The 22,775-nt window shown below is 42.8% G+C and overlaps 1 protein-coding gene across 1 annotated transcript; it reads right to left on the bottom strand.

Moving 5' to 3' along the window:
• Window positions 1-12,975: 12,975 nt before the first annotated feature.
• On the bottom strand, window positions 12,976-20,826 carry fars2 (phenylalanyl-tRNA synthetase 2, mitochondrial). The gene is made up of 3 exons (XM_034706994.1): window positions 20,727-20,826; window positions 18,679-18,866; window positions 12,976-13,155 (listed from the first exon to the last, which is right to left on the bottom strand). Exons 1-3 carry the CDS (start codon window positions 20,824-20,826, stop codon window positions 12,976-12,978), a joined length of 468 nt encoding a protein of 155 aa, XP_034562885.1.
• Window positions 20,827-22,775: the final 1,949 nt, after the last annotated feature.

Below are 22,775 nucleotides of genomic sequence, written 5' to 3'. Positions count from 1 at the left end.
ATTGGAGGAAGAGGAGGAAGAGGAGGAGGAAACAGGGAGGGAAAGAAAAGGAAACAAGGAGAGATGGACGGAGGAGGAGGTGACATTTTGAAAAGGTGAATGGGATGATGTTGACATTTAGAGAAAAACGAGATCAAGTGAAATCCAGATCCCATTTAGAAAACAGGGAGGTTCAAACACCCGGGAGACACAGCAGTGTGTGTGTGTGTGTGTGTGTGTGTGTGTGTGGGTTTTACACAATGTTCTGTTCCTGAATATTTTCATTCTGCCTCAATCACAACAAATCATTCAGCAAATGCAAATAAGAAGCAACAAAACTGAGCTGTTAAAAGCCGCTGCAGCGCGAGGGACTCCACGACTCAGGCGTGTTCAGACCAAACACAGAGACATTCTTTAAACGCTGTTATTCCAACACAAACACGAGGATGGAGGTCATGATAGTCCTGACTACATTTTAAACACGCGTCAGTTCCTCTGGTGTCCAGTAGAGGCTGACTCCAAAAGTGAGTCAGTCCCCATAGAGCCTCATGTTGAACTGTCCGACCTCACAGCAGGATTAAACATGTTTACATCCTGGTACAAAAACAGCTGTTGGTGTGTAGCTCATTGATTTCTTCGTACACACGGTACAGAGGGCGATTTTACTTAGAACTTATTTGTTTTGATTATATTAAAGGTAAGGTTCTGCATTATTTCCAATCCACAGGGTGCATCCTTCGTATTCCACGTCATGCAACGCTGATCAAAGATGATGAAGAATTCTCAAGCAGAGATCAAGGAACACAAAAGGGGCCTTAAAACTTCAAAGTGACGAGACGGGAGTTCTGTAAGCTAGTACCCGTACCTGTTAATGGTGCTGGGTGAGGGAAAGGACACGAACTGGAGATTAAAGGCTGACCAAGAACTTCCACTAGATCGATGTCCAGTCTGTCCTTGTCCTGCAACAGTAGCAGAGCTGAAAGGATTTCACTCTTAACTTCCTCTGGCTCTGCTCCGTCTCAGCTCTGGCAATCTAGATCCCTCCACAGCAGATCCAGAAGACTTCTGTTCTTGCAGGAAGCCGGAGCATGGCGCATCAACCAGCAGCTCGAAATAACGTCGCTGTAAACGTTGTTCTTGTTCCACATGCATCGTTACAGTCGGAGATCCTCGATCTTGTGGGTCTAACTGTGCGACGGTGTGGAGGATCAAGAATCGGGCGAAAGGTGGAAGGTGCTGACGGACGTGGGAGCACAGAGCCACACTTCAGCTGAGCTGTCATGCAATGTGACCAGTGAACGTCGTGAACCTGAACCGCCTCTGCAGGCTACGAAGGATGGACCTTTCCAAATCTGGACCCAGTTTATCTGGACAGGTCTCTAAACTCAAACCATGACAGACCTCGAGTGTTACGGCTCCGGCAGACATGGACTGAGATGTCTGGAAGCAGGTTAGAATGAGCCCGTGTTCCTGTATTAGTAAACACATTAAAGTTATGGCGAGAACAGCTGAAACCACAAGGGAGCGTCCGGATTGACCACTTAATGCCTCCGAGGTCGAATTAAAACCGGGACTGGAGAGGCGGTTCCATTTCTGTCTCTTTGTGTCAGCCTGATCGGTTGTGGGAACAGAAAACAATCATGCATTATTCAGCTGAATAACTCGCTGCAACCTGCACACCAGAAAATGACAACTCACTCTCTCTCCCCTCGCTCCCTCTCTCTCTCCCCTCGCTCCCTCCCTCTCTCCTCCTTTTGTCATCCGTTTCCTCCTCCCTTGCTCTCTTTCCTCCTTCATCTTTTTGGGAATGGGGGTTATATTCTCTCTCTCCTCTCTCTCTGTGTTAAATCATTCATCGAGTTGTGGTGGGCGGCTGCCTCCCTGTCTCCTGCTGAGGCGGCAGAGAGGGGGAGGATGAGGGGGAGGATGTAGAGATGACAGGTGGAGGAAAGAAGGGACTGAACAGAAAGTAGAAAGAAGAGAAGAGTCTTCAGTTGTTCGTGTCAACCGGCAGAGAGACTCGGAGAGTATCGGGCTGAAACGGATCCATCCTGGTCCTGTTGAATCCACCGACAGTGACGGTTCAAGACGGTCCAGACGACCTGCGAGAGGAATCGTTCGAAGTGTTCGTGACTCCTCTGGACGTCTGAGGAAGTTTGAATCAACGTCATCCACGCTCTGAAACTAAAGCCGCTCTACATCCATCAGAGAAGAGTTCTGATCCGAGGACGTACGTCAGGGTTTAATGTTCCTCCTCTGACGCTACCCGGACTCTTGGGCCTCTTAGAAATCCAGACCTCCAAAAGTAAACGACTCGTGTCCACCAAACCACATCAAACTTAAATATTCAATGTAAAGCAGCTGTCAGGATCTCTCAGTGTGTGTGGATTTTGGCGCCCCCTGTGGACACAGTATGTAGTGCAATTTGGAACCAGTGTTGTGCATGAACGCAACGTGAGCGTAGTTCACTTCGGAGGCAGTGATCGAGAGTTACTGAGTGCTGTTTCCTTTTTGATAAAGCTTATAGTTAGAGCTGGATCAGGCTTGGACCAGGTCTTAGTTCTGCTGCTATAGGCTTAGACTGACACACTGGGATCCTGTCTTTCCCTCTCTCTCCTCTCTCTGCCTGTCTCTCACTTTAACTCTTCCTGTCCCATTAAAGTTACTAACCATAGACCTTTCTGGAGTCCCTGAGCTCCCTTGTCTCGTAGGTTCCTCTGGATCTCTGCTGTAGATTCCTTTTTTGGGGTCTGTTATTCATCCATTCATCCATCCTTCCTTCCTTCCTTCCTTCCTTTCTTTCTTTCTTTCTTTCTTTCTTTCTTTCTTTCTTTCTTTCTTTCTTTCTTTCTTTCTTCCTCTTTTTAATTCCCCCTTTTATTCTTTCCTTCCTTGCTTCCTTCTTGCCTTCTCTTTTTTATTCCTCCTTTTATTCCTCCTTTCTTTCTCTCTTTCTTATTTTCCTTCCTTCTTTATTTCTATCTTTCTTTCTTTCTCTTCATTCTTTATGTCTCCTTTTCTTATCCTCTCCTTTTCTTCACCATTTATTCTCCTCTTTTTCTTTCTTCTTTATTTCATTCCCTCTTTCTTTCCTTATTTCTTCCTTCCTTCCTTTAATTCCTTCCTCCTTTCTTTCAACCCTTCTTTCTTTTTCTTCTTTATTTCATCCCTTTTTCTTTCCTTCCTTCCTTCCTTCCTTCCTTCCTTCCTTCCTTCCTTCCTTCCTTCCTTCCTTCCTTCCTTCCTTCCTTCCTTCCTTCCTTCCTTCCTTCCTTCCTTCCTTCATTCATTCATTCATTCATTCATTCCTTTCTCTTATTCATATTTCCTTTCTTTCTCTACTTGTTCTTTCCATGTCTCTTCATCCTTTATGTCTCCTTTCCTCATCCCATCCTTTCCTTCTATCCTTTCCTTCCCCATTTCTTCTCCTCTTTTTCTTTCTTCTGGTCTCCCTCTCTTCTCTCTTTTCTTAGACCTTTCTGGAGTCCCTGAGCTCCCTTGTCTCGTAGGTTCCTCTGGATCTCTGCTGCTGTGGACGTGGTCCAGACTCCAGCTGCTACAACTACTACTATCCGTCTCCCCACTATCATCTCTCTCTCTCTCTTCATCTCCCTCTATCCCTCTCTCCAACACGGTCTCAGCAGATGTGTGTCTAACATGAGTCTGGTCCTGCTGGAGGTTTCTGCCTGTTAAAGGAAGTTTGTCCTTGCCACTGTAACTTGCTAAATGCTGCAAAGTGCTCTGCTCATGGTGGATTAAGATGAGATCAGACTGAGTCCTGTCTGGAAGATGGGACTGGACCCGGTAATAAATGTTAGCGTAGCTTCTCCTCCTGCTAATGTCAACAGTTATTAATATTAAAACATAAACTGGTGGTGTAATTACTGCTAACTCTGCTGTATGGTAAAAACCTTTCATATATTCTCGTCTGAAAGTTGACTTTTATAGGAGAAATTTTCCCATCCTCTCTCTCTCTCTCTCTCTCTCTCTCTCTCTCTCTCTCTCTCTCTCTCTCTCTCTCTCTCTAACAGGGGGGAGTCATGAAGGGGGAGGGCGCTGTCATCTCGACTGACAGCTCTATCCGCTTATCAAATTATCTTCGGCCCGGTCTCACCGCCCAATGAGTGCAGATTTGTGAGGAATCATAGCGAGCCATCAGCTTTGATTTTCTTCTACATGAGAGGTTTATGGAGAGAGAGAGAGAGAGAGAGAGAGAGAGAGAGAGAGAGAGAGAGAGAGAGAGAGAGGCACTTTGTTTCCTCCCTCATTCGATTAACTTCAGGAGTGCTTTGAGGAGCAGATATATTCGAGAGGCTGTAATTTCCGGCAGCTTTAGTGGCTTTTAGATCAATTCACGGTCGTAATGCACATCACAGTTTGTTTGGAGGAGAAACACTCATCACCTCTCGTCCACACCGGAGTTTTAAAACTCAGAGGTAAACAGCTCTCCAAAATCATGGCCGTGTTTTTACCTCTGTGTGTGATCCGTCATGTTAAAGAAAAATCTGATGGACGGTAAAAACAAAGATCGTGTTTGGACCATAAAACACGCTGTGAGCATCTTTCAACTGTGGATACACAATAACTGAAGGAAACAACACTGCTATATCTCCTCTCTCTGAAAACATGTCTGCTGCTACATTCACAAAGCTGGGTTTAACTCTCTAACGGCGCCTCTGAGAGGGTAAAATATCACGCAGCAGCCAAAATCATTCATGATTTCAGCTTTAGACACAAAAACAACATTAAAACAAAAAACAAGAAGAGTGAAGGCGTGAAGATACGTTTCAAAGTGAAATCATCCAATCATCAATCCACCGAGCAACTCCAAACCAGAGTGAGCACCAACAGGAGGATACTGGGGCGGATTTTGGCATGTCTTTGGGTGCACTACAGACACGTCTCCACTGAAGCAAGTTATACCCAAGCAGCAACCTCCGGTCTAAAAATATGAGTCCAATGTGGAAGTGTTAAAAGCTGCAGTTCATCGAGGATCCACTTGAGGCTGGCTTCAGAAGTACTGGAAACCACATACACACCAATTCAAAGAAGCCGATCTTCACAGCAGAAATAAACATGTTTACAGCCTGATTCAAAAAATGAGTGTAGTCTGGACAAGGGAGAGGTTCCGGTGGCTGGTGGTGAGGCTTTCAGCAGTGTGTCTGCCCCCTGGTGGCTGGCTGCAGTATAGGTAAAAAAATCTGTCTCCTCCATTCATTTGAATGGGGGAGCAGTCAAACTTTAAAAAATAAATACACATCATACAAATGTTTCTCCCATCTGTATGCTGTGGTGATATGTAGTTAGTATTTCACTGTTTTGTGTCCAAGGACTCTTTTTCCTGAAAAGTTTCTTCTTCGTTGGTTATTAGAGTTTAAAAAACAGGGTTTTACTTCCTGTTTGATTCACAGCCGCCGTGGAGTGAAACTTCAAAGGACACACAGCGTCTTGTGATGTCACGCTGTAGGGCGGAGCTTGTTACAGTGGCTTCACAGACTCTGGCTGCACAATGGCGGCGCCCAGGGGAGGGATTTTTTGGCTTCAGAACTGTACTACAGGAAGAGGCGGAGCAACGCTGTCCATTTTTATTTACAGTCTATGAGTCTGGATCATAGACTGTAAAAAATATGGACGTAGTATCCGTGACGTCACCCATCTGTTCCTGAGCGCTGTTTTGAAGCAAATCGACGGCAGCAGCCATATTGGAAATGCGGAACTCAACTAGGCAGAGTGTGACGTAGTGTGAGTCTCTTAGCCAATGGCTGTGTGTTCCCGACCGGGATTCACGTCAGTCATGTCCTTATTTGGGCAAAACTCATAATCTTAATATCTTCTTAACCGTCACGTTAGAAAAAAATTCACCCCCCGTACAGTGTGTGCCGATAGAGAGATTAGCTTTGTAGGGCCAAGCCGTTTTTTGAACCAGGCTGTAAACATGTTTATTAATGCTGCAAAGATCGTCTTTTTCCCATTCATATCTATGTGGTTTCCGGTGTTTCTGCAGCCAGCCTCAAGCGGATTTTCGATGTATTGCAGTTTATAACACTTCCGCATTGGCTTCATCGTTTGAGACCGGAGTTTGCCGCTTGGTCCAAGGCCTCTTTTTTCTGCAAAGTTTCTTCTTCGTTGGTTATTAGAGGTTAAAAAACAGGGTTTTACTTCCTGTTTGATTCACAGCCGCCGTGGAGTGAAACTTCAAAGGACACACAGCGTCTTGTGATGTCACGCTGTAGGGCGGAGCTTGTTACAGTGGCTTCACAGGCTCTGGCTGCACAATGGCGGCGCCCAGGAGAGGGATTTTTTGGCTTCAGAACCGTACTACAGGAAGAGGCGGAGCAACGCTGTCCATTTGTATTTACAGTCTATGAGTCTGGATCATAGACTGTAAAAAATATGGACGTAGTATCCGTGACGTCACCCGTCTGTTCCTGAGAGCTGTTTTGAAGCAAATCGACGGCAGCAGCCATATTGGAAATGCGGAACTCAACTAGGCAGAGTGTGACGTAGTGTGAGTCTCTTAGCCAATGGCTGTGTGTTCCCGACCGGGAGTCACGTCAGTCATGTCCTTATTTGGGCAAAACTCATAATCTTAATATCTTCTTAACCGTCACGTTAGAAAAAATTCACCGCCCGTACAGTGTGAGCCATTAGAGAGATTAGCGTTGTAGGGCCAAGCCGTTTTTTGAACCAGGCTGTAAACATGTTTATTAATGCTGCAAAGATCCTCTTTTTCCCATTCATATCTATGTGGTTTCCGGTGTTTCTGCAGCCAGCCTCAAGCGGATTTTCGATGTATTGCAGTTTATAACACTTCCGCATTGGCTTCATCGTTTGAGACCGGAGTTTGCCGCTTGGTCCAAGGCCTCTTTTTTCTGAAAAGTTTCTTCTTCGTTGGTTATTAGAGGTTAAAAAACAGGGTTTTACTTCCTGTTTGATTCACAGCCGCCGTGGAGGGAAACTTCAAAGGACACACAGCGTCTTGTGATGTCACGCTGTAGGGCGGAGCTTGTTACAGTGGCTTCACCAAGCGGCAACCTCCGGTCTAAAAATATGAGTCCAATGCGGAAGTGTTAAAAGCTGCAGTTCATCGAGGATCCTCTTGAGGCTGGCTCCGGAAGTACCAGAAGTCACATACACATGAATGGGGAAAAGACGATCTTTGCAGCATTAATAAACATGTTTACAGCCTGGTACAAAAGATGAGTGTAGTCTGAATAGCTAATTCCTCGATGTCCTCTCACTGTGAGGGGGGTGAATTTTTTTCTAATTCGGTAATTTCAAAGATATTGAGATTACTAGTCTTCCAATGAGAGGCACAGCTGCCTGCAGGAACACTGCAGCTGTTAGCTAGGAGGCTCAAAGCCCGCCTCTTTACGTCACACTGGCTCCACAGAAGCAATATGGCTGCTGCAGCCGATTGGTCTCAAAACAGCTCTTCAGAAACAGATGGGTGACGTCACGGATCCTACGTCCATATTTTTTACAGTCAATGGGCTTCACAGGCTCTGGCTGCACAATGGCGGCGCCCAGGAGAGGGATTTTTTGGCTTCAGAACCGTACAACTGGAAGAGGCGGAGCAACGCCGTCCATTTGTATTTACAGTCTATGAGTCTGGATAGCTCATTTCTCGATCGGCTCACACTGTACGGGGGGCGAATTTTTTCATAACATGGTCATTTCAAAGATATTGAGATTACGAGTCTTCCGATGAGAGGCACAGCTTCCTGCGGGAACACTGCAGCTGTTGGCTAGGAGGCTCAAACTCCGCCTCTTTACGTCACACTGGCTCCACAGAAGCAATATGGCTGCCGCCGCCGATTGGCTTCAAAACAGCGTTCAGAAACAGACGGGTGACGTCACGGATACTACGTCCATATTTATACAGTCTATGGTTTTCACTCGTTGTAAAGGTGACTCATCAGGCTTTCCCACGATATATAATACAACACCAATTGGTTTTATTAAAGAGGAGAAATCACTGACTGAAATAATATTTCCACACTTTTTTTTGCAGAGTTCAGATCGGGCCGATAAAGACAATAAGCCCGAACAAACCCGAACACGACAAGCTGAAAGAAGAAGAAGAAGAAGAACGAGCGTTTCTGCAACAAGCTAGCGAGAGGGTAAAGATGGCGTCACCGGTGTGGATGTTTTCACTGTTTCAGAGGAGAACACGGTTACTACTTGTGAGTAAGGAGGAAAAAGGTCCTGAAGCTTTAACACAACAATCTTAAGAGTCTTCATCGTAATGAAGTTGCCTTAGCTAGCATTAGCCTTAGCTAGCATTAGTCGCAGCTAGCATTAGCCTTAGCTAGCATTAGCGCCCCTGCTTGTTTAACTCACTTTGAGGGAGGGAGAGTGTTAGAGCACGTGTTGTAGACAGAAAGGCCGATGATGAGTGTGTATACAGAGAATCAGTGTGTGTGTGTGTGTGTGTCTAAAAAGAGAGAGATGAAGTGTGTGTGTGACAGAAAGTGACAGAGAGAGATGTTTGGAACAAAAGAGGTGCAATGCAGGTATTTTATGCGCCAGTAAATTAAGAGCTGATAACTGTGATTAAGTCTAGAAGTTTCTCTCTGTTGTTATCATTAGGCTGTAATATGAGCGATGAGAACAGTGTGGAGGTGTGTGTGTGTGTGTGTGTGTGTGTGTGTGTGTGTGTGTGTGTGTGAGACTGAGAAAATGACAGAGACAGAGAGAGGGAGAATGAGGAGGTTTTTTGGGGGAAAAAGGTGCAATGCAGGTATTTTAAGCCGCGAGTAGAACCGTAGTGGAACTGTAACGAGGACGTGTGATTGGTCCAGAACATGAGAACAGAAATGAAGGTCAAAGTTGTGACAACACATGATAGAGCAAGATACATCGAGATATACCTCAGGACGATATCGTATCATCTGATTCAAGCACCAAATAAAACTCAACATCAGTGAAGACCAGAGGAGCACCAGGAACCTCACGGACTACAGTATTTTAAAGTTTGACTGAAGAAGAAAACAAACTAATATCTACGTCTGAGCCTCGAGCAGCGTCCTGCAGACTAAATCAAACTTTTCATCTGATCACTAAAGTCCACCCAGACCCTGTCCAGAGGATTCAGACTCCAGAGTTCACAGTTATGACTTCATCCAGTGATTGTAGAGACTTTAATTATTAAGGGTTAAATTTAATGTTTGATCTAACACAGCCAGACTTTATGTCTTCCATTATGCTCTCTATGTTTCTGCTGTCTCCCCCCTCTCCCCCGCTCTCCCCTCATGAGCTCTAATACTTAATGTCAGCGTATATTAATGTATGGTTAGACGTGTGTGTGTGTGTGTGTGTGTGTGTGTGTGTGTGTGTGTGTGTGTTGTTGTGTATGTGTGTGAGCTCGGCGGGGAGAAAGGTCGCTATTTAAAAGACATTAAAATGCTGAAAGATGAATCGTGTCGGACATTTTTACGCACTGCAGGGCCCTCAGCACGCACACACACACACACGCACACACACACACGCACACACACACACACACACGCACACACACACACACACACACACACATACACACACACACACACACACACATACACACACACACACACACACACACACACATACAATAACGCAAGGTCAGGAAAGATAGAGTGTGTGTGTGAGTGTCAACGTAATATGAAAAAGGAGTTCTCAGCCATAAGGTACCTACCTCCTACTGCTGCCCTTTACACACACACACACACACACACACACACACACACACACACACACACACACACACACACACACACACACACACACACACACACAAGCTTCTTAAAAAATGAGATGTCAACAGCAGGCACCGCAGCTTGAAAGTGTATGCCAAGGACAGATAGGTGTATATATGAGCGTGTGTGTGTGTGTGTGTGTGTGTGTGTGTGTGTGAGAAACTGTCATTTGAACTGGCTCTATAGGAGAGTAAGTGCAGCTGTGTGTGTGTGTGTGTGTGTGTGTGTGTGTGTGTGTGTGTGTGTGTGTGTGTGTGCTCATTAAAAGTGATGACTCTAAATTCAGTCGTCTGGCACTATCAGCTTAATGGACGGTTTCTGTAATCCCTCTTGTCTTTCAATTTGTGTGTTTTAAAATTTAATTCCCCTTTTTGTTCCTTTTTCAGATTGTTTTCACACACTTCCTTTTTAAGCCTTCCTGTTTTTACTCTCTGTGTTTGTCCTCCTTCTGCCTCTCTGCTTTTTAATACATGATTTCTTCGTCCACACATAGTTTTATGAGCCTCTTCACGGCCTTTAAATGTCGACATTTTCTAGCCTCTTGTCTTTTGTTGTTACGTTTGACCTTTATTCTCTCCCTTCAGATAAACACAGACGCTTCCTCAGAGAATTCACAGTCATCAGCAGAAACATGCTAAAATTGGTCGTCAAATATTCATGAGCAGATAAAAATATAACAGTGTAGAAATCGTTAATATCGTCTGGAGCTATGGCTCGTCATTTCTTGTGCAAGGGTCCAGGGTCTAAATTTAGTTCAGGGGTAGATAATCTCCCCCCTAAAAAGCCCCTGCTAGGGGGGTAGTACTTTGCAAAGGTCCTGGGACTTTCAGGGGGCGGGGCCTGCAATGCTGAACGTGTCCGATTGGTAGATTAACCTCAGTGTTTTTATTCCTCCCTCCGTCCACAATAACATCACACACATCTGTGATTCTCTTGATTTCTCTTTCTTTCAGTAGTTTTTATTTGTTCTATCTTTTTTGTATGTGTGTGTACTTTTCAAAAGAAGAAGCTGTGATTCTCTTGATTTAGCAGCTTGTAACAGTAGTCTTCTCTCAGCCCACCGTGAATGCGTCTCTCCTCCCGGTGTTCCGGTTTTAAAAGTGACCCTGTAAACTGGAGACCTTCAGCTGAACGTGTCAGTGTTTGTGGAGTTTACACAGCTGTTGAAACACAGAGGGAGTTCCTGGGAATGCAAACTAGTTTAGTTTTTATTAAGATTTCAAAATATCTTCATCAGATATTTAATAATGGTCTAAAGACGTTTATGAGGGATGCATCCGGCTGAGAGTCTCCAGTTAACAGGGTCGCCGTTTAAACCAAAACACCGGCCGATCTCTGCCACGGCTTTTTGAGTTCAAAAGGATTTTGAAGCCGTGCTTTTTAATGTCAAAACTTTTTTTGTAGCAAAAAAAATTTTGTAGCAAAAAAAAAAATTTGTCAAAATATTTTTGTCAAAAAAATGTTGTCCAAATATTTTTTGTCAAAAAAATTTTTTCCAATTTTTTTTTTTGGTCAATATATTTTTTTCCAATATATTTTTTTCAATTTTTTTTGTCAAATTTCTTTTGTCAAATTTTTTTTTTCTATTTTTTTTTTTCAATTTTTTCCAAAAACCATTCACAGTCATTGTTTTTTCCATCTGTGATTCTCTTGATTTCTCTTTCTTTCATTAGTTTTTATTTGTTCTATCTTTTTTGTATGTGTGTGTACTTTTCAAAAGAAGAAGCTGTGATTCTCTTGATTTAGCAGCTTGTAACAGTAGTCTTCTCTCAGCCCACCGTGAATGCGTCTCTCCTCCCGGTGTTCCGGTTTTAAAAGTGACCCTGTAAACTGGAGACCTTCAGCTGAACGTGTCAGTGTTTGTGGAGTTTACACAGCTGTTGAAACACAGAGGGAGTTCCTGGGAATGCAAACTAGTTTAGTTTTTATTAAGATTTCAAAATATCCTCATCAGATATTTAATGATGGTCTAAAGACGTTTATGAGGGATGCATCCGGCTGAGAGTCTCCAGTTAACAGGGTCGCCGTTTAAACCAAAACACCGGCCGATCTCTGCGATCACGGCTTTTTGAGTTCAAAAGGATTTTAAAGCCGTGTTGAAACGTCTTTGCTACTCGCGCTTATCTCCTCTCACGTGTTGATTCATTCATTGCTTTTTTCATGTTTTTGACCGCAAGTGCAAAATTTTCACTTTTTTTCATGTTTTTCTGCTTTTGGAGCACAATTTCAAATTTGAGAAAAATATTCTTTTTGACTGTCTCCGGGTCAGCTTCTTTGTCAATTTTTTTTTTTCACATTTTTTTCTCAAAATTATTTTTTTTTTGAAAAAAAATTCCATTTTTTTTTGTTAACTCAAAAAAAAAAAAAAATTAAAAAAAAAAATTCAAATTTTTTTTCAAAGTTTTTTTTCAAAGTTTTTTGTTCAAAGTTTTTTTTCAAACTTTTCTTTTCAAACTTTTTTTTCAAACTTTTTTTTTCAAAGTTTTTTTTTCAAATTATGTTTTTCAAATTATGTTTTTCAAAATGTTCCAAAAACCATTCACAGTCAATGTTTTATTCATCTGTGATGAATGGCATTCGTCTTTGTTTTACTGCCCTCTACTGGTCTGGTGGTGTAGTGTCAAAGGATTTTAAAGCCGTGTTGAAACGTCTTTGCTACTCGCGCTTATCTCCTCTCACGTGTTGATTCAGTGAATCCATCTGTGATGAAATATAGCACCATCTAAAACAGACCAGCTGAGTCTCTTCATGCTAACAGGCTAACTGTTGTGTTGCTCAGAATGATACCTGCCTGTCCGTCTGCTTCTATGGTGTCATCTGTGATGAATGGCATTCCTCTTTGTGTTACTGCCCTCTACTGGTCTGGTGGTGTAGTGCATTTACTTTTTTTTCCTCCATACGTCACTGGCCTGATTTACACAATCTACCCGGGACTTCAGCCCGCGGTCGAAATGCAGACAACAATGGGGGACCAGGAACCTTTTAGTTCAGGGGAAAGTAGTTCTGGGGGCTAAAAGACCCAGGAACTCTTGGTCCAAATGCACCTAAAGTGCACTTTCTCTGCAGCTGTGTAGCTCTTTCTATCACTATCTGTTATCCCCACCTTCACAGGTAAGCTCAGTCTTTGGTAGCATAGCTAGTAGTGAAGTAGGGACAGACTCACTGACCAATTCACAGACACCCCCAATCAAGTCGAGTACACAAAAAAGTACAAGTGTGTGTGTGTGTGTGTGTGTGTGTGTGTGTGTGTGTTTTCCTACTTTGGGTGTGTGAATTCGTCCACCAGTGACACTTTCTCCACCAGGTCTCCTCCGATGGAGCGCACCAGCTCGTAGAAGTCGTTCTCTGTGAAGCTCTCTCGCCCGTCTTTGCTGTCTTTGCTCTCCGGCAGCCAGAAGGAGATGTCGTTGTGGAGAGGCGGGTATTTACTGAGGGACTGAGAACAAACAAATACAGGACGTGTTAGATAAACTTCTATCCACTGGAAGCCAACTTAAAAGTAGCAAGCAGAAACCCCCAAAACCTGCAGTTCCTCCAGTGTCCACTAGAGTGTGTCTCCTGCAGTGAGTCAGTCCCCATAGAGCCCCATGTTAAATGTGACAGCAGAAATAAACATGTTTACAGCCTGGTACAGAAACAGTTTGAGTCTCTCTTAAACGGTTCTAAAGTGATGAGGCGGAGCTGTTAGCTGTCTGGAAGATAAATAAAAATGAGCAAAGAAATATTGAAGATATTGGTCAGTAAATAAGAAGGAAAGGAGAGAACAGAAGAGACAAATATCTCATAAGGTAGTTAAAGGTTACAATCAAGAAATAAAACATGAAGCAGAGAAAAACACGAAGACAGCAAATCAAAGTTAATCAGGACGACAGGACAGATCAGATGATTTATGCAGAGACAGACGGAGATGAGACTTTATCATCTCTGACTTTCATCCTGAGAAACATCTTTAAACACAGAGAGGAGCTGAGAACCCTCCGCTGTAAACCTCTTCTCACTCCTGATTTGAATGCTGATCATTGAAATGTTCATTAACCACAGCTTTTTAAACACATGATATGATTGGTTAAGTCGGTGCACAGGTGGTAAGAGGGTTCAGGATGAAGGTAGGTCGATAGTTGGTAGGATGGATGGGTGGATGTTTGGGAAAGCATGTTGAGGTAATGACGGGTAGGTGTTTTCTTTCTTGGTTGGAATCCTTGCATGGTAAGGTGATGATAATTAGATTAATGAGGTACTAAGTTAGATGTGAAAGCTTGTAGATAGGAGAGTATACTAATGAACAGGTAGTTGGGTTTTGGTTTGTCTGAAACAGCAGATGATGGTTTGGTTGATTAGGTGGTTAAGGATAAGGATAAACTTTATTGACCCCTGAGATATATTTGTCTTGAACAACAGAACCACCAGTGGCTGCAATCACAGTTCATGCATCCATCATGCTGTTACACACAACACATGAAAAAGCATAATAAACAAAAGGGTGGTTGGTAGGTAGGTAGGTAGGTAGGTAGGTAGGTAGGTAGGTAGGTAGGTAGGTAGGTAGGTAGGTAGGTAGGTAGGTAGGTAGGTAGGTAGGTAGGTTGGTTGGTTGGTTGGTTGGTTGGTTAGGGGGTTGGTTGGTTGGTTGGTTGGTTGGTTGGTCTGTCAATTGGCTTGGTTTCTGGATATGCAGGAGATGGTGTGGTTGGTTGGTTGGGGGGTTGGATAGTTCTTTGGTTGGTTGGTTGGTTGGTTGGTTGGTTGGTTGGTTGGTTGGTTGGTTGGTTGGGGGGTTGGTTGGTTGGTTGGTTGGTTGGTTGGTCTGTCAGTTGGCTTGGTTTCTGGATATGCAGGAGATGGTGTGGTTGGTTGGTTGGTTGGTTGGTTGGTTGGTTGGTTGGTTGGGGGGTTGGATGGTTGGTTGGTTGGTTGGTTGGTTGGTTGGTTGGTTGGTTGGTTGGTTGGTTGGTTGGTTGGTTGGTTGGGGGGTTGGTTGGTTGGTTGGTTGGTTGGTTGGTTGGTTGGTTGGTTGGTTGGTTGGTTGGTTAGTTGGTTGGTCTGTCAGTTGGCTTGGTTTCTGGATATGCAGGAGATGGTGTGGTTGGTTGGTTGGTTGGTTGGTTGGTTGGTTGGTTGGGGGGTTGGATGGTTGGTTGGTTGGTTGGTTGGTTGGTTGGTTGGTTGGGGGGTTGGTTGGTTGGTTGGTTGGTTGGTTGGTTGGTTGGTTGGTTGGTTGGTTGGTTGGTTGGTTAGGGGGTTGGTTGGTTTGTTGGTCTGTCAGTTGGCTTGGTTTCTGGATATGCAGGAGATGGTGTGGTTGGTTGGTTGGTTGGTTAGGGGGTTGGTTGGTTTGTTGGTCTGTCAGTTGGCTTGGTTTCTGGATATGCAGGAGATGGTGTGGTTGGTTGGTTGGGGGGTTGGATAGTTCTTTGGTTGATTGGTTGGTTGGTTGGTTGGTTGGTTGGTTGGTTGGTTGGTTGGTTGGTCTGTCAGTTGGCTCGGTTTCTGGATATGCAGGAGATGGTTTGGTTGGTTGGTTGGGGGGTTGGATAGTTCTTTGGTTGGTTGGTAGCCTTTGTTTCTGGACATGTTGGAGTTGTTTTGGTTGGTTCGATGTCTGGATTAGCAGGTGATGGGTTGGTTGATTTGCTCGATGGTTGGTAGGTTGATAGGTTGGTTGGTTTGTTGGCTTGGTTTCTGGATGAGCGGGTGGTGGTTTGGTGGGTTGTCTATTTTGGTTGATTCGTTGATTGATTGGTTGGTTGGTTTATTGGTTGGTTGGTTTGTTGGTTCGGTTTTTCGATATGCAGGAGATGATTTAGTTGGTTAATTAGTTGGTTTGATGTCTGGATGAGCAGATTTGGTTTGTTTGTTGGTTTACTGGTTTGATTGGATGAGCAGGTGATGGTGCAGTTTGTTGGTTGGTTTGGTAAACAGGTCGATGGGTGGAGAGATTAGTGGTAAGTTATGCTTAATGTTGAAGAAGCAGACGGATCGATGGGTTGTAGGACAGTTTAGTGTCTAATATCAGATGGTGAATGTGTGTTAAGATGGCGTCAGTCAGGTACGGATTGTTTCATGTTCTAACTGTAAGATAGGAGCAGAGAGAGGTGACTGTGGACAGGTATCCACATACTTTCAGCCTCACAGTAAACAAACAATGTTCCTCCTGGAGCTCATTCAGCTGTTCAGCACTTTCACAGTTTAGTGGCACCGGGCAGCTCCCTGGTGTGTGTGTGTGTGTGTGTGTGTGTGTGTGTGTGTGTGTGTGTGTGTGTGTGTGTGTGTGTGTGTGTGTGTGTTTGAGTGTTTTGTTTGTGTGTGTGTTTTGTTTGTGTGTGTACACTAACATAGATAACACACACAAACAGCCTGGTTCCTGTTCGGCCCCCTGACGGTCACAGCTCATTACCTGTGGATGGGGGGGGCCGTGGAGGGTTTCGTAGGAGAGGTGGAGAGTTGCAGCCCAGGAGAGGTGCACTGACCCTGGGCAGGAGATGAGCCGTGCTCCCCTGGTCCCTCTGGAGGACTTGAGTTCATCAATAAAACTAAGAGGACTGAGAGATGGGCAGCAGGTTGTGTCCTCAGCTGACATCCCTCCATCCCTCCATCCCTTCAGATCTATAGAGGTTGTCTGTTTATCTCCTTCCTTTTTCTTTCTCTTTTATTCGTCTTTCAATTCTTCAGATTTTACGCCGCCGTAAAAATGTTAAATTGCTTCCTTAAAATTTACGGCTCTCTTCCTGTCTGCTCCAAATTTTAGTTTTCATTTCTTTCTTCTCTTCCTCGATGCTCTCTCTTTCTTCTCCTCTGGTTATCAATACCAACTTTCTCCTTCCATTCTTTCCTTATTCACTTCCATTGCCTCCTTCTTAGCTTCCTCCCTCCCCTCCTTTTTATTCCCTCTTTTACTTACTTCCCTCCTTCCTTATTTCTTATCTTCTTCCTTATACTCTGCTTTTCCTTCCTTCCTTTTCCTTTCTTTTCTTCTACTGATCCTTTCTTCTATCCCTCCTCCCCTTCCTCTAATTGTCCTTCTTTCCTTCCTCTCCTCCTTACTTTATTCCATCCTCCCTCCCACCCATCACTCCCTCCTTTATCCTTCTTTAATTTCTTCCTCTTCTTTCTCCTTTTTCCTTGTTTCTGTCCCCTCCTCCCTCCTCTTTCCTTTCCTCTCCTGCCTCCTTTTTCCTTCCTTCCTCCAACAAATTCTTCCCTCATTTTTCTTCTTAGCTTCCTCTCATCCCTCCTTTTTTCCTTCTTTCCTCTCCTTCTTCCTTTTTTTTCCCTCCCATCCATTCCTCCCTCCTCCCCATTTTTTCCTTCTTTCAGTCATCTCCTCCTTTTTTCCTTCCTCTCTTCCTCCCTCTGTTCCTTCTTTGCCTTCCTGTCTACTTGTCTTCTACCTTTTCCTGTTCTCTTCCTCCTACTTTACTTTTGCCTTCTTTCGTTCTCTCTTTGTTTTTATCATCCCTTCTTTATTCTTCTCATGCTTCCTTCTCCAGCTGACCGGTTCCTTCCCTTGTTCACTCCTTTTTCTTCTTTCTACATCCTCCAAGAGTCCATCTCTAACCTCCACTCCTTCCTTCCCCCCTTCTCCATCCCTCCTTCCTTTCTTCTCCTCTTTTCTCCTCTGTGCCCTCCAACAGTCCCTCGAAATGTTCTTCATTAGTGAAGACTGGAGTCGACAAAGAACACCTTTAGCGAGGACAGAGTCACCGCTGTGTGAACCGTTAGTGTGTGTGTGTGTGTGTGTGTGTGTGTGTGTGTGTGTGTGTGTGTGTGTGTGTGTGTTTTAAGACGATGCTGGGGTCAGGGAGAGTGACTGGTTGCAGCTGATGTGAGCTCCTACTGTCAAAATGTTTTAAACATGAGGTTAAGGGGCGAGAACACACACGGATAAAAACACACAATGATACAAAAGCTAAGCCACACACACACACACACACACACACACACACACACACACACACACACACACACACTCTGTCAAAAAAAGACAACAGGGTGGAGAGTGAAATGGAGTTAGTGAAAGAACCAAACTTCAATCTAGAGATGTGTATGAAACACGAGTCAGCAGAAAAAGTTCTTCTTTGTTGATTTAAAACTTTAAGGTTTGAAAATGAAAGAGTTGAATTTTTGTTTGCAGCTCAAGAGTCCGGGTGCAGGAACGAGTGATGGAGTCAAACAAAGATCAAAACAACAATAGAATAATAAATAATGCAAACATCTTAAACTGTGATAATTCATCTGTATGTGATGTTTAAACCTCTGACACATTTAATTCACGTTGCGCAATCTGAGATATGGCCTGACGTCACCCTCAGTCCTGCTCTGTGATGTCAGAGCAAAATGGCTGACTTCTTACTGACTACCACTGCAGACAACTCAATGAACCATTACACACACACACACACACACACACACACACACACACACACACACACACACACACACACACACACTCACACACACACAGAGTGAGTTTGTGGGAGGCTGATGGAGGGAGATGGAAGTGTTTGAAGGCAGAGGTTACTGAGTGTAAATGTTGAGCTGCAGACTCAGTCAGGCAGAGAGACAAATGGACGACTGAACAACAGAACTGAACGGAATAATAAACAGACGGAGAGAGAGGAGGAGAGAGAGAGGAGGAGAGAGAGAGGAAGTACAGGAGAGGAAAGAAAGAGTGAGATAAAGGAGAGCTGGAGAGAGAAAAGGCCTGAAGAGGAGGGAGGAAACAAGGAATCAAGAAGGAAAGGAAAGGAGACTTTACCTTTTCCAACTTGTAAATACGCACAAGTAAAAAGGAACAAAGGTACCTATACTAACCTTAGTGGACTTACTGAGTCCATGAGAGTCAGACTTTGAGTGAGGACTCATTTCTGACGGTTCATGAGAACCTTAGACCGCCGTCTCTCTGACTCATGGTGTCGTTAAATGTTCTCACGGTTAGTGTTTCCTGTGTGTCGCTGTTTTTTACCTGGAAGCAGACGGACTGCTCGATGTCCGTCACCCTGAATTGTTTGAGGAAGCGCTCGTCCTGACTCCAGAACAGACGGATGTCCGGGATGCCGTACAAAACCATCGCCAGTCTCTCAAGGCCGAGACCGAACGCCCAGCCCGCCTTGTTCCCCGCCCCCGCTGTGGAAACACAAAACACAGGATCATCTGTTAAAATACACGCTGACATGAAATATCAGGACAGATGATTAACACTGATCTCAGAGTGCTGCCTCTAAAACACTTCATTTCAGGTACTGTTCCTTTAAGAACCTCTACAGCACACAGGTCACAGCACTCTGGAAGCTTCCTTCACTGCTGCCATGAAATATGGCCGTAAGATTTGAACCCTGAATCTGAGATAAAGTATGAAAGAGACAAAAATCCCCCAAAACAAAGAACAGAGCAGGATGTTTCTGATAATGTAAAGTAAAAATTATATTCTTCATGTCAAAATGTTATTCCTGAAAGTAACATTTTATTCTCCAGAGCAACATTCTGAAAGCAACATTTTTTCTTGAGAGCAAAATTATATTCTTCAAAGAAACATTCTATTCTTCAAAGAAACATTCTATTCTTCATTTAAACATTCTATTCTTCATTTAAACATTCCATTCTTCAAAGAAACATTCTATTCTTTAAAGAAACATTCTATTCTTCAAAGTAACATTCTATTCTTTAAAGAAACATTCTATTCTTCATTTAAACATTCTATTCTTCATTTAAACATTCCATTCTTCAAAGAAACATTCTATTCTTTAAAGAAACATTCCATTCTTCAAAGAAACATTCTATTCTTTAAAGAAACATTCTATTCTTCAAAGAAACATTCTATTCTTCAAAGAAACATTCTATTCTTTAAAGAAACATTCTATTCTTCATTTAAACATTCTATTCTTCAAAGGAACATTCTATTCTTCAAAGGAACATTCTATTCTTTAAAGAAACATTCTATTCTTTAAAGAAACATTCTATTCTTCATTTAAACGTTCTATTCTTTAAAGAAACATTCTATTCTTTAAAGTAACATTCTATTCTTTAAAGAAACATTCTATTCTTTAAAGTAACATTCTATTCTTTAAAGCAACATTCTATTCTTTAAAGAAACATTCTATTCTTTAAAGAAACATTCTATTCTTCAAAGGAACATTCTATTCTTTGAAGGAACATTCTATTCTTCAAAGTAACGTTCTATTCTTCAAAGGAACATTTTATTCTTCAAAGTAACATTTTATTCTTTAAAGGAACATTCTATTCTTCAAAGAAACATTCTATTCTTTAAAGAAACATTCTATTCTTTAAAGAAACATTCTATTCTACAAAGTAACATTCTATTCTTCAAAGTAACATTCTATCCTTCAAAGTAACATCTTCAAAGTAACATTCTATTCTTCAAAGGAACATTCTATTCTTTGAAGAAACATTCTATTCTTCAAAGAAACATTCTATTCTTCAAAGAAACATTCTATTCTTCAAAGAAACATTCTATTCTTCAAAGAAACATTCTATTCTTCAAAGAAACATTCTATTCTTTAAAGAAACATTCTATTCTTTAAAGTAACATTCTATTCTTCAAAGTAACATTCTATTCTTTAAAGGAACATTCTATTCTTCAAAGTAACATTCTATTCTTCAAAGAAACATTCTATTCTTCAAAGTAACATTCTATTCTTCAAAGAAACATTCTATTCTTTAAAGGAACATTCTATCCTTCAAAGGAACATTCTATTCTTTGAAGTAACATTCTATCCTTCAAAGTAACATTCCATTCTAAAGGTTAAACTCTTCTCATTCATGAACAAAGGTAACATCAGAACTCTGCTGTTGAATCTTGAGTTCAGTTCTTCTAACTCATCAAAGCGGATTCTATCATGTTATCTTTCCAGGCAGGGATAAAACCTGACAGGAAGTAGATCCACATCGTTAGATTTATTGTCAACAGGTCATTTATTTCTCACGTCAGGCGTCTCGGCTGAACCCATGATGAGGTTCTTTAAGGCTCCGACAGCCGATGGCGACTTCGCTTACTTTTGGAGCCATTCGATTTTGGCAAACGGGATTCTCCTGCAATCTTTTTCTTCCTCTCAGAGGAACGATCGAGCTTTCTAAAGTCAAATACTTCGTCCATTCCTCCCGTTTAAGACCGCTCTGTCTCCATGACAACAAACATGGCCGACAAACACTCAGAGAGAAACCAGATACCACAGAAACATCAGCTCTCATCAGGTGTCATGAGATTTTACACACAGTATGTCACTTATGTGGAGAAGGTGTGTGTGTGTGTGTGTGTGTGTGTGTGTGTGTGTGTGTGTGTGTGTGTGTGTGTGTGTGTGTGTGTGTGTGTGTGTGTGTGTGTGTGTGTGTGTGTGTGTGTCAGCAGGTAGCAGGTGCTGCTGTTACTTCAGTGGACTTCTCTGTATTATTCAACACTTCAACTTAATGCTGTCAATAAATCTATACAACCTTAACCTCCCACTCACAGACTCTGACACACACACACACACACACACACACACACACACACACACACACACACACACACACACACACACACACACACCTGACACGCTCGTATTGTATCCCTCAGTTATTTTGTAAACGTCATTGATCGGCCATGAGGGAGCTCCTCCTCCGCTCTGTGTTTACTCAGCGTGTCAGTGAGGGTGAATCCCTGAGGACAGCAGACAGTGGAGCTGCTTGAAGGCACAGTGGGCTGCACAGGGTGTGGAACCTGAAGCTATGAACTCATTAATGTGTGAAGGACGTGTGAAGAATGAAACCGGGGATGCGGTGTGTTCAGTCGTCGTTGAGTCTGTTTGTGGATCAGGTTGTTCATGTTTATCATTTTTAACATTTCATGACTTAAAACAAGCGTAGAGCTTTAAATACACCAAAGGAAGAAAACTACAGAAAGTGTAATCTTAAAGAAACGTAGAACATTGTGTCCATGTCCAACAATGCTCTGCTGGATGTGAGCAAACAGAAACATTTCTTTAGCTAGCTGGCTCCATTCATCAGCACCAGGCCTTTATTTATTACTGAACAGTGATCAAACAGACCCAGAGGAACATGTTACTGCTCAAGGCTTTCTCTTCTAAGTCTCTGGAGACAAAACTGAGATTCTCACTTCAGCCTCATTCAAGTTTCAAATTGTTCTCATTAGTTTCTCCTAAAATTCACAAGGAGAAATAGTTAAACCATGTCATGAGTCTTATTTGAGACTTAAATGAGAGATCTCATTAATGGATGATTTTCTTCTCTTTGTTTAAATATATTTGGCCCTTCTTTTGACAGGACAGCTGAAGAGAGACAGGACATGTGGGGAGTAGTGAGCGGGGGAAGACATGCAGGAAATGGTCGACCGGCCAGCCGGGAAATAAATAAATAGTCTGTCATACCTGTTGTATGAAATCACTATCCTTTGCATTTCTCTCAAATCCACAAAATCTTTGTGAAGTTGTTTTGTTCCACACAGACTTGTAAAGGAAGGACCATACTGTGAAGTCAAAGAAGAGATCACTTGACATCTAAATATCTGATCTTGAAGTGGTTCAAATGTTTTAATGAGGATTGTAAGTTTGTGGACAATTACATTGAAATGTTAATTTTGCAGGGCACTATAAATGTTGATGAAAAGATGAGCTCAGGCTCTTTCTTTGCTCCATCTGAGCTCAACTTGAGACACAAAAACTGAGTCTGACTAAAACAAATGGATGAGGTTAGATTGAGAGAGCTCCCTGATTTCTCCACCTGAGCCCAAAAGGAGTCACAACACCTGAGGAATACCTGAGAACCATTTCAGAGTTTGACCAGATCTCCTTTTGACCTGAAAGGGAGACTAAGCTGAGACTTTTTGAAACTTTTTTCTGGAGGCAAGAATGAGAAACAGGAGACATAAGCTATAGTCTCATTGTGCGTTCAAACAGATCTAATTGTTGTCTAGGAGACAGAAATGAAACACTTTTGAGATCTCCTCTCTGAATTTCTTTTCCTATGGGGAGGTCCTTCTTATTGGCACTAAATCCATTCTCTCAAAAACAAATAACCTCTCCATCCTCATCGACAGCTCCTCCGTCT

This window comes from Notolabrus celidotus, chromosome 17 (genome assembly GCF_009762535.1).
Source record: "Notolabrus celidotus isolate fNotCel1 chromosome 17, fNotCel1.pri, whole genome shotgun sequence".
NCBI classification, from domain to species: Eukaryota; Metazoa; Chordata; class Actinopteri; order Labriformes; family Labridae; genus Notolabrus; species Notolabrus celidotus.
The sequence above is the reverse complement of the archived record's forward strand: the minus strand, read 5'-3'. Positions and strand labels throughout refer to the sequence as shown.

Coding starts and splice junctions, on each gene's coding strand:
- fars2 (XM_034706994.1), bottom strand. CDS start 20,826: ATGGACGAAGTATTTGACTTTAGAAAGCTCGATCGTTCCTCTGAGAGG. Junction 18,867..20,726: donor AAAATCGAATGGCTCCAAAA/GTAAGCGAAGTC, acceptor GTATTTTAACAG/ATGATCCTGTGTTTTGTGTT. Junction 13,156..18,678: donor AGCAGTCCGTCTGCTTCCAG/GTAAAAAACAGC, acceptor GTTTGTTCTCAG/TCCCTCAGTAAATACCCGCC.